Source organism: Mesoplodon mirus, assembly GCF_964341445.2.
Source record: "Mesoplodon mirus genome assembly, chromosome: 14".
Classification (NCBI taxonomy): domain Eukaryota; kingdom Metazoa; phylum Chordata; class Mammalia; order Artiodactyla; family Ziphiidae; genus Mesoplodon; species Mesoplodon mirus.
The window spans coordinates 42,900,670-42,919,086 of NC_138990.1; the positions used below are offsets into that span (position 1 = coordinate 42,900,670).

Sequence of the window (18,417 nt, forward strand, 5' to 3'; positions counted from 1 at the left end):
ATCCCAAGAGCAATGGCTTACTAGTTTAATATTTCTAAACAATCATCATGAAAGAATATAGAAAGGGGAAAAAATATATAGAAGTGAGCTGAGGAGTTGTAAAAAGATTTAAAAAATAGCCTATTATAGTTTAAACTGCATTTTTCTTCCTGGAAGATAATTCTTTTACCTGAAAATATTATATTACTTAAAACGACAAAGAGGGACTTCCCCGTGGCACAGTGGTTAAGAATCCGCCTGTCAATGCAAGGGACATGGGTTCGAGCCCTGGTCAGGGAAGATCCCACGTGCCACGGAGCAGCTAGGCCCGTGCGCCACAACTACCGAGCCCTCGTGCCGCAACTACCGAAGCCCGTGCGCCCTAGAGCCCGTGCTCCGCAACAAGAGAAGCCACCACACTGAGAAGCCTGTGCACCACAACAAAGAGCAGCCCCCGCTCGCCGCAACTAGAGGAAGCCCGCGCGCAGCAACGAAGACCCAAAGCAGCCAAAAATAAATAATAACAGACAACAATCTTTAATGACAAAGAGACAACAGGCAATACTGAAAAGTGCCACAGACGTAAAAGTCAGACACGAGCAGTCTCACATTGCAGCACTACCACTGTAAGTCAAACACTACTATTTACCTCACAAGGTTGTTAGAACCAGGTGAAGAAGTGTAAGCAACAAATACCACACCTGCGGCCTGACAGTGGCTACAGTCTCGGTAAGGGTACCTGTTTGGCTTTGTAGTATTAACATAACTTCATAAGCTTATTAATTATCTTCAGGGACCCATTCATTCCACAAACGAAATTTATTAACACCTGTTACCGTGTTAGATACGAAAGATACTTGATGATTAAACACTCTGCCCTTCAAGAAACTTAAATCCTGACGCCTTGAATCGGCCAGTGAAAGGTATATAAAAACTTAACAGTGCTGAGAGTATTGGGGAGAGGAGTGCATACTGATTTAGCCTATTTAGAGAACAATCTGGCAAAACCTATAAAAATGTAAAGTACAGTATACCTTTGACTCAGTATTTATTTCCACTTTGCCTAAAAGAGAAAGGTCATTTTATGTGACATTATTTATAATATTAAAAACATGGGGACAACGTAACTGTGTATCAACAGGGAAAAGTTAAAGTGATGGTGTAATGATACAACAAAATGTTAAAAAGCCAGCAAGAAGGACAGATATGAAAGAATGTACATGATACATATTTAAGTAGAAAAATTAACTATCATAAATAGTATATAAGGTATGATTCTATTTCTGTTAAAAGTATACACATACAGGGAATTCCCTGGCGGTCCAGTGGTTAGGACTCCGTGCTTCCACTGCAGGGGCCAAGGGTTCGACCCTTGGTCGGGGAACTAACATCCTGAAAGCTGAGTGGTGCAGTCAAAAAAAGATAATAATAATAATAATTATTATTATATATATATGCATACACACACATACACATATAAATAACCCATACATACATGTGCAATGGTCTGGAAAGACGTACACCAGCTTTAACAGTGATTATCCCTAGGAAGAACGAGCTAGAGGAATTAGGGGAGATGGGGAAAGTCCTTCCTTTTTCTGTGCACTTCCATATTATTTGAAATACTGATTTCATAATTTTTAAATAAAAATATTTTGCCAAGGAGCTGAGGTTAAGAGTCTTGTGTACTCCTTTATCTTCACTGTCTGGAACATCGAGTCACTCAACAGATACTAAAGAATTAAAGAAAGACACTTCCATTTCCAGTTGAACGGTTGCCTTTAAAAATCATATGGTCTGGGCTTCCCTGGTGGCACAGTGGTTGAGAGTCCGCCTGCCGATGCAGGGGACACGGGTTCGTGCCCCGGTCCGGGAAGATCCCACATGCCGCGGAGCGGCTGGGCCCATGAGCCATGGCCGCTGAGCCTGCGCATCCGGAGCCTGTGCTCCGCAACGGGAGAGGCCACAACAGTGAGAGGCCCGCGTACTGCAAAAAAAAAATAAAATAAAATAAAAAATAAAAAAAAATCATATGGTCTTAGGGCTTCCCTGGTGGTGCAGTGGTTGGGAGTCTGCCTGCCGATGCAGGGCACGTGGGTTCGTGCCCCGGTCCGGGAAGATCCCACATGCCGCGGAGTGGCTGGGCCCGTGAGCCATGGCCGCTGAGCCTGCGCATCCGGAGCCTGTGTTCCGCAGCGGGAGAGGCCACAACAGTGAGAGGCCCACGTACCGCAAAATAAAAAAAAATTTAAAAAAACAAAAAACATGCATAACAAAAAAAAAAAGCAAAAGAAAGGGAGGCAGGAAAGACAAGGGTATTTTTTAAAGCCATTATGAGAATTAGCATGAAATACTGTTCCATAAATAATACTTTGTTTAAAAATAAGCTAAAACAAAAAGCCTAGAGGTTATATTTCTATAATACCTGTGGTCTTCACCTACTTAGCTCAGTATCTTTTATTGTTTCAAATAAAACAGTATAATTTCCTGAAGTAAAAAAAAAAAAAAAAATCATATGGTCTTGGACAACTATCATTTCTCCTCAATTCTCCATCTAATAAACTTGGAGACTTAAATAGAAGAGTAATAACTAAAAAATGAAAATTAAATTTTTAAATTAATTTAAAATACTGACAAAATTTTAACATAGAAACCACCCCGCACCGGTTTCTCTCTTGTTTGCATACATCTTTCAAAGAAGTTTCTCCTACTGTCTCTATATACACATTTTAACTTATTATAATGTGTCACTGATTAAGGAGGTATAGCTCTGCACCAGGGATTAGTTTTGTTTTTTAAAAGTAGATTCCCTTAACTTGCACAATCAAGCACACAACTGCAACACTCACCCTAAGTGTGAGCACTGAAGTATGCGTTAGATAAAGGATGTTACTAAGTCGTAAAGGAAATGAACTTTCATCAAGCAACTTCAAGGCTTTATCCCCTGACAAGTGGGCCACTTGACATACGGGTACCAAATGGTCAATGGAGGTCTGCAACAAGAAGCACCAAGTCTTGTTTACTCAAATAACTGTCAGTAAAGTTCTCCAGCATGCCATCAGAAGTTCTTTAAAAAGTTTGCTTTATTATCAGTTTAGAGACAAAATTTTTCTAGGTGCCAACATCTGAATAAAATGAGTTCCAGAAGGAATGGAAAAGAGAGAGAACAGTTGAAGAAATAATAATAATTTTAGATTACCATTAAGAAATAAATTTACCACAATCAAATAGATGAAAAACCGCAGACTAAAAGATCTAAGATTGCCAAACAAGAGAGTGATGGAAAAACCCACACCTAAAATACAGTAAAATTTATGAAAAATAAGACCAAAAAATTCTACAAAGTTTCAAAAGAGAAAGAACACCTACAAAAGAATCAGACAAACATCAAACTTCAAGAGTAACACTGGATACAAGATGACAATAAAGTAATATTCTTAAAGTACTGGACCCATAATTTTGTATCAAGCCAAGCTTTCATTTAAATTAAATGAATTAAATTAAATTCATTTAAATTAAATTAAAGAGCATAATGAAAATATTCTCAGGCATGTAATGCCTCAGAAAGTTTGTCACAAAAAGTCCCAGACTGAAAATATTCTTGGAGGAAGCATTCACAAAGAAGAGAAATAAATACAGAATAATAATGCAAGACATAAAAAGTAAGATAAACTGGTACCTTAGTGAAATTTATTGTTATTGGAAAAAACTCCAACAAAAAGAAAAAGACAAAGTACTTATACCCATAAAGAAGTGAGAACAAAAATTCTAGACAATATAGGGCAAGAAGGGAGGTAGAACATTACAAGAGTATGTTAAAGAGTAGGTGGTTTTTTTTTTGCGTACCGCAAAAAAAAAAAAAAAAAAAAATTTGTATTGGAGTATAGTTGATTTACAGTGTTGTGTTTTCTATATGATTTTGATCTTTTCAAATTTGTTATGACTTATTTTTGTCACCCTGTTTATGGTTAGTTTTGGTAATTGTTCCACATACACTTGAAAAGAATGTGAATTCTGCCATCGGTACAGTGTTATAGATATGTCCAGTAGACCATGTTTGTGCATCTTCTGGTTTTAAAGTTAAGTATTTTCCTTTTTGTGTGTGTGTGTGTGTGTGTGTGGTTGCTCTTAAGACCTAAATGTCTGTTTATTAACTCTTTTCTTTTTTTTTTTTTTTGCGGTACACAGGCCTCTCACTGTTGTGGCCTCTCCCGTTACGGAGCACAGGCTCCAGACGCGCAGGCTCAGCGGCCATGGCTCATGGGCCCAGCCGCTCCACAGCATGTGGGATCTTCCCGGACCGGGGCACAAACCCGCGTCCCCTGCATCGGCAGGCGGACTCTCAACCACTGCGCCACCAGGGAAGCCCACAAATTTTTAAAAAATAAAATAAAATAAATCATATGGAATATGTTCTCTGCACACAGGAGTATTAAACTGGAAGTAAATACCAAAAAGGTAATTAGAAAATAAACTCCCAACAATTTGGAAAAGTAAATATACTTTTAGATAACCAATAGATCAAAGAATAAAGCAAGAAGAAAATTAGAGGGACTTCCCTGGTGGTCCAGTGGTAAAGAATCCGCCTTGCACTGCAGAGGACACGGGTTCAATCCTTGGTCAGGGAACTAAGAACCCACATGCCATGGGGCAACTAAGCCTGCGCACCACAACCACTGAGCTCACGCGCCTCAACTGCAGAGTCTGCGTGCTGCAAACTACAGAGCCCACCCGCCCAGTCTGCACGCCACGACTAGAGAAGAGAAAACGCACAAGCCCCAACTAGAGAGAAGCCTGCGAGCCAAAACAAAAGATCCTACATGCCTCAACGAAGATCCCACGTGCCACAACTAAGACCTGACGCAGCCATAAATAAATAAATAAATAAATAAATCTTTTTTAAAAGAAGAAAATTACAAACTATTCTAAAATTAAAAGTTGATGTAAAATATATATATATATATATATATATATATATATATGTATACCAGAAGAATCTGAACAATAAAAAAATGAGGTAGAATCTTTTTTTTTTTTTCCAGCCACACCCCGGGGCTTGCAGGATCTCAGTTCCCGGACTAGGGATTGAACCCAGGCCATGGCAGTGAAAGCTCAGAGTCCTAACCACTAGGACACCAGGGAACTACTCCCTAGGTAGAATCTTAATAAGGGACAAAATTGGATATTTGAGTATCTGAACAATCAATAAATTCACACTGTAATATTTTTCCATCTCAATGTTTTCCATCATATATATATATACTTACATTTTTCTACATCTAATAGAATATATACATTTTTCCCAATCACACAAAGAATGTTTACCAAAACTGACAATATATTAGGTCACCAAAAAAAGCATCAAATTCCACAAGAAAAATATGCAAACTATGCGATGTGAGAGCTGTTCCTTGCTCATGGACAACTTAATATGAAAGTGTTGATTCTCTGTAAATTAATCTAGGAATTCAAAAACATTCCCAATCAAAATTCTAGTTGGGGGAATTCCCTGGTGCTTCAGTGGTTAGGACTCCATGTTTTCACTGCCAAGGGCCCAGCTTCAATCCCTGGTGGGAGAACAGAGATCCCACAAGCCACACACAGCAGCCAAAATAAATAAACAAAATAAAAAATTAAATTAAATTTTTAAAATTTCTAAATCAAAATTCTATGGGACTTCCCCGATGGCCCAGTGGTAAAGAATCCGCCTTCCAATGCAGGGGACGCAGGGTCAATCCCTGGTCAGGGAACTAAGATCCCACATGACGCGAGGCAACTAAGCCCATGCACCACAACTACTGAGCTCACGCGCCTCACAGAGAGAGCCTGCGTGCCACAAACTACAGAGCCCACGCACCCTGGAGCCCACACACCACAACTAGAGGGAAGCTCACACACAACAACTAGGGAGGAGCCCGCACGCTATAACAAAGAGCCCATGTGCCGCAACTAAGACCGCAACAAGAAAGGAAGGAAGGAAGGAAGGAACAAAGAAAGAAAGGAGTGAAGGATGAAGGAAGGAAGGGAGGGAGGAAGGAAGGAAGGAAGGAAGGAAGGAAGGAAGGAAGGAAGGAAGGAAAATAAATAAAACAAGTAAATAGTTTTTTAAAAAGTCAAAATTCTAGTTGGATCTTTAAAGGAAGTCCATAATCTTAACTGGAAATATATACCAAAATCTTTGACTATGTAAGTCAACTTTGAAAAATAACAAAGAGGAAGAACTTGCCTTTTAGGATATTAAGACATACCTCAAAACCACAGTCACAGAAATAGTATGATACTGCTGTAAGAATAAATGAACCAACAAAAAAGAATACAGAGATCAAAGCAGAATATATATGGGAACTTGGTATATTATAAAGTGGCGCTACAAAGGATAGGTTGTCTAGTAGAATGAATAAAATAAATCAAAGACCTAAACAGGAACGGTAAAACTGTATGTGCGTACAGCATCACAACATAAAAAGTATCCCTTACTATGGGACAAAAAAGGTTAAAAGCTACTGATCTATAATACTCTTGGAAAACATGACAAAAATAGCAACTCCGGTAGAAAACAAAAATATTAACAAGCATTTTAAAGATGAAGAAATTTTTTTTAAAATTACTATAGACAGGGACTTCCCTGGTGGCGCAGTGGTTAAGAATCCGCCTTCCAATGCATGGGACTCAGGTTCGATCCCTGGTCAGGGAACCAGATCCCACATGCGTGCCGCAACTAAGAGTTCGCATGCCACAACTAAGGAGCCCGCCGGCCACAACTAAGGAGCACACATGCTGCAACTAAGGAGCCTGCCGGCCGCAACTAAGACCCAACACAACCAAAATAAAATAAATTAAAAAAAAATTACTAGGACATAAAGAGTTGCCCATTCTCATTGATAACCAAAGAAAAGCAATTAAAAAGCTAGATATTGACAAATACTGGCAGGGGTGTAGGGATATAGGAACTCCTATACACTACTCTGGAGACCAGAGCAGCAAATCTACAGATAATATTTAAGTACACATATACTCTATTCCACTTCTGGGTATTGAATTGCAGTATGTAACATACAAGGAGTGCACTGCACAATTCCAGGGGGAGCCAGTAACACAGACTATAGTGTGAATGGTGCCTCCTTGACTTTTGCAACATGGCAGCCCTATAACAATGAGCCAAAGAGACAAAATGTTTGTCTACATGGCACTTAACACTTTAACGTAGTAGCTGGTTGATAAATATTTATTGATTGAATGAAAAAACAAAGGAATAAGCAAGTCTCACTACCAAAAGTTAAACTCAATGACTTCCAAGTTCCTACCTGGCAAGAACATTTCATTCTAAGGGTAGCTGAAGCACCACTGTTTCAGAGATCCCAATTTGGGTCCTAGAATACAGATAGAAACCAATAACGCTAAACATGTTTAATCAATAGTATGTATCATCATATATAAATATACCATATAATGTCTTTTCAACAGGTTTAAAGTATGAAACATGTTTTACAAATGGAAAACACTTATCTACCCCAGAGATAAATAGATTCCTAGAGCATAAAATAAATGTACACACTGATTCCTAGAGCATAAAATAAATGTACACACAGTATCATCAAGTAGAGGGACAGATGGCAGCACAAGTACACTGGAGATCACAAGGCCTCAGACTTAGTCTTTTTATAGGGGTATTTTCCCCAAGCCATCTTTAAAATACTGGGAAGCAAAAATATTGCCAAAGAGTGGTCTCTACGTGATATGCCTGCTCCTCTCCCTACACGCACCCCCTGAAATCAGGCAGCAAGCAATTACTGAAAAATCACTGCCCAATATTTCATATCCCTATAGGCTACTGTTCATACTTCCAGTCTCAATACTAGACACCACAACTCCAGATATTCTAGTAAAAATCTGTCTATACAAAGTGCATACAGTATTTTCTGACTGTACAATGGCATCCTTCTTCACTTTTTCAGATATTTTTGAAAACTGAATGAACAGCATCAAAGAGTAGTGATAAATACAGATGAGACAATAAGATAAACACATGGAAAAGACAGAACTAGATTTAAATATTACCCTACTACTTACGCCTATTTGGCCTTCTACAGGCCACTTAACCTCTTCAGCAATTCAATTTCCTCAGCTGTAAAATGGGGATACCATCACCTGCCTCATGGGGTTGTTGCAGGGATTAAATGAGACAGCATTAAACACCTAGTATTAGATGCTAAATAAACCTTAGTTTACTCCTCTCCTCTTTATTAGGCTACCACCAAATGGGCCAAATTGTTGGGCAAGTTGCAACATGTAAATATAGCAAAAGTGAAGACTGCCAATATGAAAATAATTTCAAATGAGGCTACTTTCCATTCCTTCACTCAAAAACTATTTATTGGGAATCCCTGGTGGTCCAGTGGTTAGGACTTGGAGCTTTCACTACAGTGGCCCAGCTTCAATCCCTGGTCGGGGAACTAAGATCCCGCAAGCTGAGTGGCACAGGTGTGGGGTGGGGGGTACTATTTATTGAGCACTATGTCTGGAAGGCACTGTTGCAGAAACTTAGGATATAGCTGTGAACATGACAATCCCTATCCTTAAAGTACATCAAAGAATTCCACTCAAAACAGTGAATAGGGGCCTCCCTGGTGGCGCAGTGGTTGAGAGTCCGCCTGCCGATGCAGGGGACGCGGGTTCGTGCCCCGGTCCGGGAGGATCCCATATGCCGCGGAGCGGCTGGGCCCGTGAGCCATGGCCGCTGGGCCTGCGCATCCGGAGCCTGTGCTCCGCAACGGGAGAGGCCACAACAGTGAGAGGCCCGCATACCGCAAAAAGAAAAAAAAAAAAAAAAAAACAGTGAATAAAGGATTAGAACTCTTTTTTTTTTTTTTTTTTTTTTGCGGTATGCGGGCCTCTCACTGTTGTGGCCTCTCCCGTTGCGGAGCACAGGCTCCGGACGCGCAGGCTCAGCGGCCATGGCTCACGGGCCCAGCCGCTCCGCAGCATGTGGGATCTTCCCGGACCGGGGCACGAACCCGCGTCCCCTGCATCGGCAGGCGGACTCTCAACCACTGCGCCACCAGGGAAGCCCTGGCCCCTATCTTGAACTGATTTATCCTGTTAATAATTTCTCATGTGTATACCATGTACATACTTCGAGCTCTGAAGGTAGGGGCTATGGTTTATTTACCCTCTATTCTCAGAGTCCAATCAACACAATTTTCACATACTAGATCGGCTCCTTAATATGCTATTCATTCATTTAACAAGTATCAGTATTTATTAAGCATCTTCTATATGCCAGATGATGCACTAGGCCCTGGGAATGCAGCAGTCTGTAAGAAAATAAAATATAGTGGCTGGTCCCAGGGAGCTTACAGCCTACTCTAATAGAAGAGTCTAGGAGAGAAAGACTTTAACCAAAGGTGTATATTCTACCTCCAGATAAAACTACAGTAACAGGGACTTCCCTGGTGGCGCAGTGGTTAAGAATCTGCCTGCCAATGCAGGGCACATGGGTTTGAGCCCTGGTCCGGGAAGATCCCACATACTGTGGAGCAACTAAGCCTGTGTGCCACAACTACTGAAGCCCGCGTGCCTAGAGCCGGTGCTCTGCAACAAGAGAAGCCACTGCAATGAGAAACCCGCAACCAAGAGTAGCCCCCGCTCACTGCAACTAGAGAAAGCCTGCAAAGACACAACGCAGCCAAAAATAAATAAATAAAATAAATAAATTTTTAAAAAACTACAATAACAATCTAAAAATGAAAAAGAAATCTTATATCAAAATACTCACAGTTCAAAAGCATCTGAAGTTCAGAATCTTACAGCATATACTCAAAGTATCCAAAAGCTAACACAAACCACAGCCTATTAATTTTAACAGATAACTTTTCTATTGTTTGATATAAGCCACACACAATACTTACCTCTCTAAAAACTGTCTAGCTCATATTTAAATAAAGTTAACACATTTTACGTATGTTTTTCCCCCTAACTCTGTACTTCCATAGAACTTTTAATCCAAAATTCCATATGCTTTTTACTCATTTTTCACAAAATCCTCCCCCAGCACAGAGACATAACAGAAATATAAAATGTTCCTAGTACAAGATCAAAAATATCAACAAATCAAACTTCATTATGTATGTCCAAAAAGAAATACCAAATACATAATTCAAAGTAATGCGGCACTTTTCTGAAGTGGAACCTTAAAGAGACAGGATCACTCCCCGTTCAGGTGCAGACACTGGTTGGGCTCCTTAGTTCTCATAACAAGTGTTAATCCTACCACCTGTCCACCTAGCTTTCAGAGGTTACAGGTTTATCTATAATTAGGTATTTAGAAGACATGCAATCAAGGATGTATCCAAGGATGGTTAAAAAGATTATTTGCCAGGGAAAATGATTTAAGGAATTAATATGCATTCGCTTCTACAAGTGTAAATTTCATCCTTGACCTAAAAAACTTCAAGTTTGTATATTTGGACTACAGAAATGGCCAAAAACTAAATTTTTTTTCACATTTCCCTCTTTTTTTTTGACATTTTAATTTTTTTATTTTATCTTTTTTTTTAACATTTTTATTAGAGTATAATTGCTTTACAATGTTGTGTTAGTTTCTGCTGTATAACAAAGTGAATCAGCTATGAATTTTTTAAAGTTATATTTTCAGTTGGATACCGGAGATAATCCTATGAACTCTATAGCTGCTTTGGTTCAAAATTGTGACGGGGAAATTGTTTTACAACATTACTCAATATCACCCATATGGTGCTCCATATGAATTTTTTTTTAAAGGTAAGATTTTTTATTTTTTATTAATTTATTTATTTTATTTATTTTATTTTTGGCTGCATTGGGTCTTCGTTGCTGCACGCAGGCTTTCTCTAGTGGGGCGAATGGAGGCTACTCTTCGTTGCGGTGCGCGGGCTTCTCACTGCGCGTGGGCTTCTCACTGCAATGGCTTCTCTTGTGGAACATGGGCTCTAGGCGCACGGGCTTCAGCAGTTGTGGCTCACGGGCTTAGATGCTCCGCGGCACGTGGGATCTTCCTGGACCGGGGCTCGAACCCATGTCCCCTGCATTGACAGGCAGATTCTTAACCACTGTGCCACCAGGGAAGCCCCATATATGAATCTGATATAAGGAAAAACTTGCTCTACTCTGAGGAACTTGTATTTTTCCCTACTCATCTGAGAGTTATATACATGGTTACATTTCCCTCTTAGACTTCTTTTCCATGTTTAACCCTCAATTTCCACCACTCTGCTTTTGTTACATTGGGAAACAAATGAATGTTGGAAAAGAATAAGTACAGAATGATAAAAGAGCATATTAAAGAAGGATTGAGAGGTTATTTTCTAAAGATAAAATCAAAAATCAAACAAATTTACCTATAAAGTTACTTAAAATATGTACTTTGATTCTCTCAACTAAGATGTGGATTTTAAAAAGCTCAAAAACTACAAAAGCTAGTGACAAGCCAAAAGTACCAACAAACAGGCCTAAAAGAGGTAGAAAAAGAGTTGAAATATTTTCAAAGACTGCTTTCCAGTTCTGTGACTACAGTATTAGTTTGCTGAGTGACTCTTAGGTGAAGCAAATAAATGCTAATTACTGACGTTTAGATTAACCTAAAAGACGTGAAGTTTTATACATGTTAAACAAACAAAAAAGCCAAGTATCAATATATAGCAGTAATTGTTATACAACTAACTGCAGAGCACAAGTCAATTTGACATTAAAGTATAGGCACAAAAAAATCATTCCAATAACCTACAGAATGCATCATGTGTGTATTTCCCCACCCTACACACACTTGGGGAAAAAGCTATGACAGATCGTGGTCCTAAGGCTTTTTAGAGCAAATAAAATGTCTCTAGACACAGTGGATGAAATAGTCTAAAAAGATCAGGGCCGGGGGGTGGGTGGAAATCAGCATCAACTGTAAAGTGAAGAATATGACACAAAAATAGAAAAAGGGGAACCTCTTCAATTTATATCGTATCAAGAGGAATACATTTCTTCCTACAAAAATAACAGTCTCCTAAAGCAAAGGCATGAGCAACCCCATTTTCCACCAAATAAGTCTTTACAGATTACAGCAAATGCCTAAGACACCACAGACACAGAGGGTGCCTTTAGGCACACCAGAAAGGGTGAACCAGGAGTGCTAAATTCTTGTAACATAAAACAAACTTGAAAGCAAGAGCTTACCAAACTCAAATCAACCCATTTCAGAAATATACAACAAGGAAATATACAGCCGGCTTCATAAACATACATAAACTTAAATTCAGAATTATAATTTATCTTCTTCTAAAGGACCAATCACAACATAGGATTAGTAAATCTCTTACATTACTCGGAGAAAGCAATTAGATCATTCCATCATCTACTAGGGTCAAAAGAGCAACCTTCTTAAAACTGACAATCAAATGTTTCAAAGTAAATCTCACTGGCCTGTTGTTTATGGTCTTTTAATACATTTTAAAAAGATCTTTGAAACAAAGTTTCATTAGTATCCTTCTAGAAAGAGCTCTAATATCTTTCATTCTTCTAGCAATTGAAAAGCTACCGCATGTTCATTTCTACATTAGATTATTGATTCCTTGCCTTTTAACATCTCCATAACAGCTGCTTGACAAATTACCTCACCTTATTCCTCAGGGGGTAAGGACAGCATAATATCCATGAATTCAAAAATGGGACCACAAAATGATCAGTGACAGATGAGCTAATTGATTCACATAAACGAGACACTGCTCTAATAGGCTAGGCATTCATAGCATTATACAATTAAATGCTTACACTCTAAATATTTTATTTGTCCTTAAGGATACAGGACAAACCTTTCTTAAATTACTTTTATTTAAAACATATGTTAGCTTCATAAAGTCAGTAAGCTTGTACATGTTTGCAATAATTTCTACAGAAAGTCTAGTTTTCAGAATAATTATTCTGAAGAGTTTGCATAACTTTCAGATTTAGCTTTCTTACTTCAACCTAAGAGAGCTAGCTATAAGCTCCAAAATAAGTCTACTCATAAAGCAATTTTAAAAATATTTTCCAGGTTTTTAGCAAAATAAAGGCCAATTATATTTTCAAAGATACAACGTATTTCAGATAAGTACAGTAAAATATGTCCATTGTATTTGCCTCGGTTCATTCTGATTAGTGTCAGAACAGTATGAGATACAGAGAAAAAAATACACGCAAACATAATCTTGTAGACCCCTACAGAAAATGAAATATTGCTTTCCTCCCCTAATAATAACAAAATGGTGTGGATTGAAAGGACTATGTTAAATGAACAAGTTCCAGTCAAATTACTCTTAGAAAATTAGCCTCTCTCTATACAGAAGCAACACTCTCTTTTCTGAATTCATAACCAATCTCATAACACAACCTTATCAATTCCTTTAAAGTGATAAAACATACGTGCTAGCTTAGAGCCTTACCCTGTAATAAATTTCAAGATCTACCACTTTAAAAAAAAAAAAAAAAAAACTAAATCATCACCGGGCTTCTTCAAATGTCACTTTCGCAGTAGTGGGACGATGGTGTTAATTCACCTTTTATAAACTATTCCCAAAGCAAAAATGGAGACATCCAAGACACCAAACAATTTGGAGATGATAGTGCCTACCATCAATAATGTTCGACACGTTTCTTTCGACGTGCCGCTTTTGTGACCTCAAGGCTCTACTAGAAAGCTCTACCGAGTCCCTACTAGAACCCTGGTTAGCTGGCTGGCTGATTCTCCAGCTAAACATCACGTTTGATCGCTCCTGCCTGGAGAGGCGATAGTGTTGATTTTGTTTTTAAAGTTGGTGTCAGAGCAGCTCCAAACTTTTTTCACCATCCCTGCCTGGCTGCCAACTGGAGCTCTCCGTTCACTTCCTCACAAACTTGAACCACCCCCAAACAGTTTGAGAGTAAGCTGGAGTTAGACACCGGCAGGAGCTCACACACTTACAGGAAGGGTTTGACACCGCATAAAACTTTCACTTCTCTCCAACCCTTCCACCCGGGGACTCTGGCCCTTCGCTCTTGCTCCCCTAGAATTGCCCTCTCAGGCAGGACAAGGACACGGAAAGCAGGCTGTTCTAATGTCCCCGAAAAGACACCCCCCCACACAGCCCTCTCCCCTGGACTCAAGTCCTGTTCTTTACACAAAAGAGCGGGGCCAGCAACGCTGTCGTGGCCCTACCTAGCCGGCTGCCATCCTCCAACGCACCCGCAGACCCGGTCTCCGGCCGCCCGAGCGGTCTCCACTGGAGGCTTGTTGCCCCAACTCGGCCAGACAAAGCCCCGGCGGCCGGGCCGACTCGCAAGCCTCCGGACTCGGGCTGCCGCGCTCTTACCCGGGCCTCATCCAGAGCGACGCCGGCGCCGCCGCTTCCCCCGGCCTTGGCGGCGGGGCAGCTGGCAGCGCGGGTCTTGGAGGAGCGGGTCCGAGAGGAGATGAAATGGCTGCTGCCTCCGGTCGCCCCAGGCTCTACTCCGGCCCCAGGCCCAGGCCCGGGCCCAGGCGACTTAGATCCGAGAAGGCGCAGAGAGCTCTTCCGGGTGTTCACCATGGTCCAGCCAGGAGGACGGGGTGCACGCCGCGCCCGCGGCGCCCGCCGCGCCGGGGAGAGCCGAGGAAGGCCGGCCCGCCGGCCGGGCAGTCAGGGCTAGTGGAGCCGGGCCGAGAAAGACAAGACGACCCGGACTCCGCGCAGCGCAGACGAGGACAGGCGAGGGTAGGGCAGAGGAAGGGAAGTCGGCGTGCGAAGGCAGGTAGCGGGAGACGGGTGCGATGCTCCAGGCCGAGAGCTCAGACCCTCCGCCGGCTTCAACCTACTCAGCGGGAGCCGAGCGGAGCCGCCATTTCTGCCCCTTTCTCTCCCGTTCTCGCTCTCGAGCTCCGTGCGTCAGGGCTCCAGCGCCGCAGGGCCGACGAGACCTCTTCCGACTTGGCCGCTGCGGGGCGCTGCAAGGCCGGCCAGCCCTTCCCTTGCCGGCTCTCCCTCCTCTTCCCCCGCCCCTCCAGTAGGCCCCGCCCAACGGCGCGCCGTCAGCGCTCGGCGGCCACGGAAGGGACGCTCTGGGCTGTTTCAGCTCTATGGTTTCCAGGTCTGGCTGCCGCCTAGGAAGTGGGGGGATGGGAAAAACCAGAATGCGCGCGGGACTAGCTAGCGCGGTGTAGTCGGTCGTGCAGTCTTCGTAGCCTGCCAGGCCCGACTACCCCCGCACTCCCAGCATCATCCCAGGTGGCCTCGATGGAGCGAGGAACTACCCGAAAAGGTGGGGGATGGAGGGGAACAGGTGAAGACGAGGGCGCGGTGACCTGAGTTGGAATCCCAGGGATACCCAAGGCAAGACACTGAACTTGAGTTGTACTTTTCACGACTGTAAAAATGTGAATGATAACTGAGATAAAATATATCTGTGCCGTATCTGGCACACGATTAGCTTAAGAAAGAGCAAACGCTAGAACCCTGCCTCTTTAAACAAAGCAAGGCACTGCCGATTTCTATAACCTTAGCCAGACCTAAGGCGTAGTCACGAAGAGTGAATTCTTCGTACTAAAAGCCTCCTTTTAGCACTGCTGCCCCGCCCGCGCAAGAATTAAGAATACAAAAAGCTGAATACAAAGATATAAAATGTGTGATTTAACTTTCAAAGAAAAAGATTAAGGGACGCAATTAATATGAAAAGCTATGCTGTAAGTAGAATTATGTTCATTTCCAAAAATTGCCTCGCTAAGAAAAGTTGAAGACTCAAGAACAGTCCTGTAAAAATCAACAAGCTGCATCAAAATTAGAAATTCCAGCCATCCAACAAGCTCCCAGTTGGCCAACAAAACTGCATAATGCAATGGGAATGGAAATAGTTTTTCTGTTGGGAAATCAGAATAGATTCCAGGAAAGCAGACAAGTCCCTCTTACACTAATTTGCATACCACACCCTCCCCAGAACACTTCACCCACAATTTAAAACCGGCCTCTTTGGGTGTGGAGACCTCATAATGGAAGACATGAGTTTTCCTGTGTCAATCACCTATGAGATCATTGAACAGGATAAACAATTTCATTTCCTGCAGAAAGAGGCTGGCTTTAAGTAGTATTTGAAGTGTCCTGAAGAGGTGTATGGTATGCAAATTAGCACACAAAGGACTTGTGTGCTTTCTTCCTTTGTTTCTGTGTTTGTATTTGTAGTCCCAAATTGAGAAAGCCAGATTGTTATTCAGGTTATAAATACCTATACCATTTACTAACGCCAATGTTTATTCTAACCCCAGTTGCTGTTAGATACTCTGTCAGGCCAGGAAATGGAGATTTTTTGAAAACAACATAGTTCTGGCCCTCAAAGAGGTCACAGACAAGGAGGGAATGGAGACAGGCAAGGAACCAGTAAGCTGCAGAAAAGTGTGATTAGAAAGAATAAGGCAGAGGGACTTCCCTGGCCGTCCAGTGGCCAAGACTCCCAGCCCCCAATGCAGGGGGCACAGGTTCAATCCCTGGTTGGGGAACTAATATGCCCACATGCTGTGCCAGCCAAACAAAAGAAAGAAAGAAAGAGAGGGACTCCTGAGATGCATCTTGAACCACAAAATGGAGAAAGGAAACATGGACAAAAGGAAAGCTTGAAAAAGATATGAAAGAGTTGCTTGTTTTACACAGTATGACCTGAAGAAAATAACTGAAAAAATCAATTAAAATCGTTTTTAAACTTTACTTAAAACTATATGAGGGGGCTTCCCTGGTGGCGCAGTGGTTGGGAGTCCGCCTGCCGATGCAGGGGACATGGGTTCATGCCCGGGTCCGGGAGGATCCCACCTGTCGCGGAGTGTCTGGGCTCGTGAGCCATGGCCGCTGAGCCTGCACGTCCGGAGCATGTGCTCCTCAACAGTGGTGAGAGGCCCGCGTACCGCAAAAAAAAAAAAAAAAACTATATGAGGGCTTCCCTGGTGGCGCAGTGGTTAAGAATCCACCTACAATGCAGGGGATATGGGTTCGAGCCCTGGTCCGGGAAGAACCCACATGCCACAGAGCAACTAAGCCCAACTAAGCCCAACTACTGAGCCCATGTGCCACAACTACTGAAGCCCGTGCACCTAGAGCTCTTGCTCCACAACAAGAGAAGCAACCCCAGTGAGAAGCCCGCGCACTGCAACAAAGAGTAGCCCCTGCTCACCGCAACTAGAGAAAGCCCGTGCACAGCAACAAAGGCCCAACGCAGCCAAAAATAAATAAATAAAATTTTTTTTAAAACTGTATGAGTTGGCAAGATACTAAGGAATACTTAGACCAGCAACTAAGTCACAGGAGGAACCCAGAAAAGCAAGCAAAGCTCTAAAGACAGCTTTCACTTTCAGTACATTTGCTCAACTCCAGTGAATTTGATCTTCTATTTCCTCTGCCTACGGGAGATAGGAAAGACAGAAGACAAAGTCCAGAACCTGCTCAAGTTACAGAGTCTAACGTAATAACCCTGCAAAATCCTGGTACAAAAAGGATACACCTAAGTATAAGGATGAATTAGAAATCAACCAACTGGGACTTCCCTGGTGGCACACTGGTAAAGAATCCGCCTGCCATTGCAGGGGGCATGGGTTCGAGCCCTAGTCTGGGAAGACCCCCCACATGCTGTGGAGCAGCTAAGCCCATGTACCACAACTACTGAGCCTGCGCTCTAGAGCCCATGCACCACAACTATTGAGCCCCTGTGCCACAAGTACTGAAGCCCATGCACCTAGAGCCCGTGCTTCATGACAAGAGAAGCCACCACAATAAGAAGTCCGCGCACTGCAACAAAAAGTAGCCCCTGCTCGCTGCAACTAGAGAAAGTCCACGCGCAGCAACGAAGACCCAATACAGCCAAAAATAAATATAAATTTATTTAAAAAAAAAAAAAGAAATCAACCAACCAACCTTCCCATCACTAATCTCCAGGAAGCTGCAAGGAGAACTGCATTTCCCAACATTTACACTAAGAATGAGAGGGGAAAAAAAATATCCCTTAAGAATTCAAAACAACAAACGGATCCTCAGATTTATAGCCTAAAGTCACCAAATCTGATAGGTATGAAAAACCTCAGGACGATAATTTAAATAGGCCTAAGTCAAAAATGATCCTAAGCACAAAGCAAAGGCAAATGTAAATTATCTCCAAAAGAATGCACCTTCAACAGGATATGCAAAAACTCATGAATATGACTCAGTTTTAAAAAAATCATCAAAAATAGGGCCTCCCTGGTGGCGCAGTGGTTGAGAGTCCGCCTGCCGATGCAGGGGATACGGGTTCGTGCCCCGGTCTGGGAGGATCCCATATGCCGCGGAGCGGCTGGGCCCGTGAGCCATGGCCGCTGGGCCTGCGCATCCGGAGCCTGTGCTCCGCAACGGGGAAGGCCACAACAGTGAGAGGCCCGCATACCGCAAAAAGAAAAAAAAAAAAAAAAAAAAAAAT

General features: G+C 42.1%; 1 protein-coding gene across 4 annotated transcripts in view; it reads right to left on the reverse strand.

The window, feature by feature from the left end:
• ATAD2B (ATPase family AAA domain containing 2B) overlaps positions 1-18,417 on the reverse strand; it is a 165,942-nt gene that overhangs the window by 138,093 nt on the left and 9,432 nt on the right. For 2 of the 4 annotated variants that reach the window (XM_082642076.1, XM_082642075.1), the window contains exon 1: positions 14,328-14,991. The exons of 1 other annotated variant lie outside the window; for it this stretch is intronic. In XM_082642076.1, the coding sequence (XP_082498202.1) occupies positions 14,328-14,543 (216 nt within the window). In that variant the 5' untranslated portion in view covers positions 14,544-14,991. Of the gene's footprint in view, positions 1-7,283; positions 7,327-14,327; positions 14,992-18,417 lie in introns of those variants that run through there. One more of the 4 variants, XM_082642077.1, reaches the window with a different exon arrangement.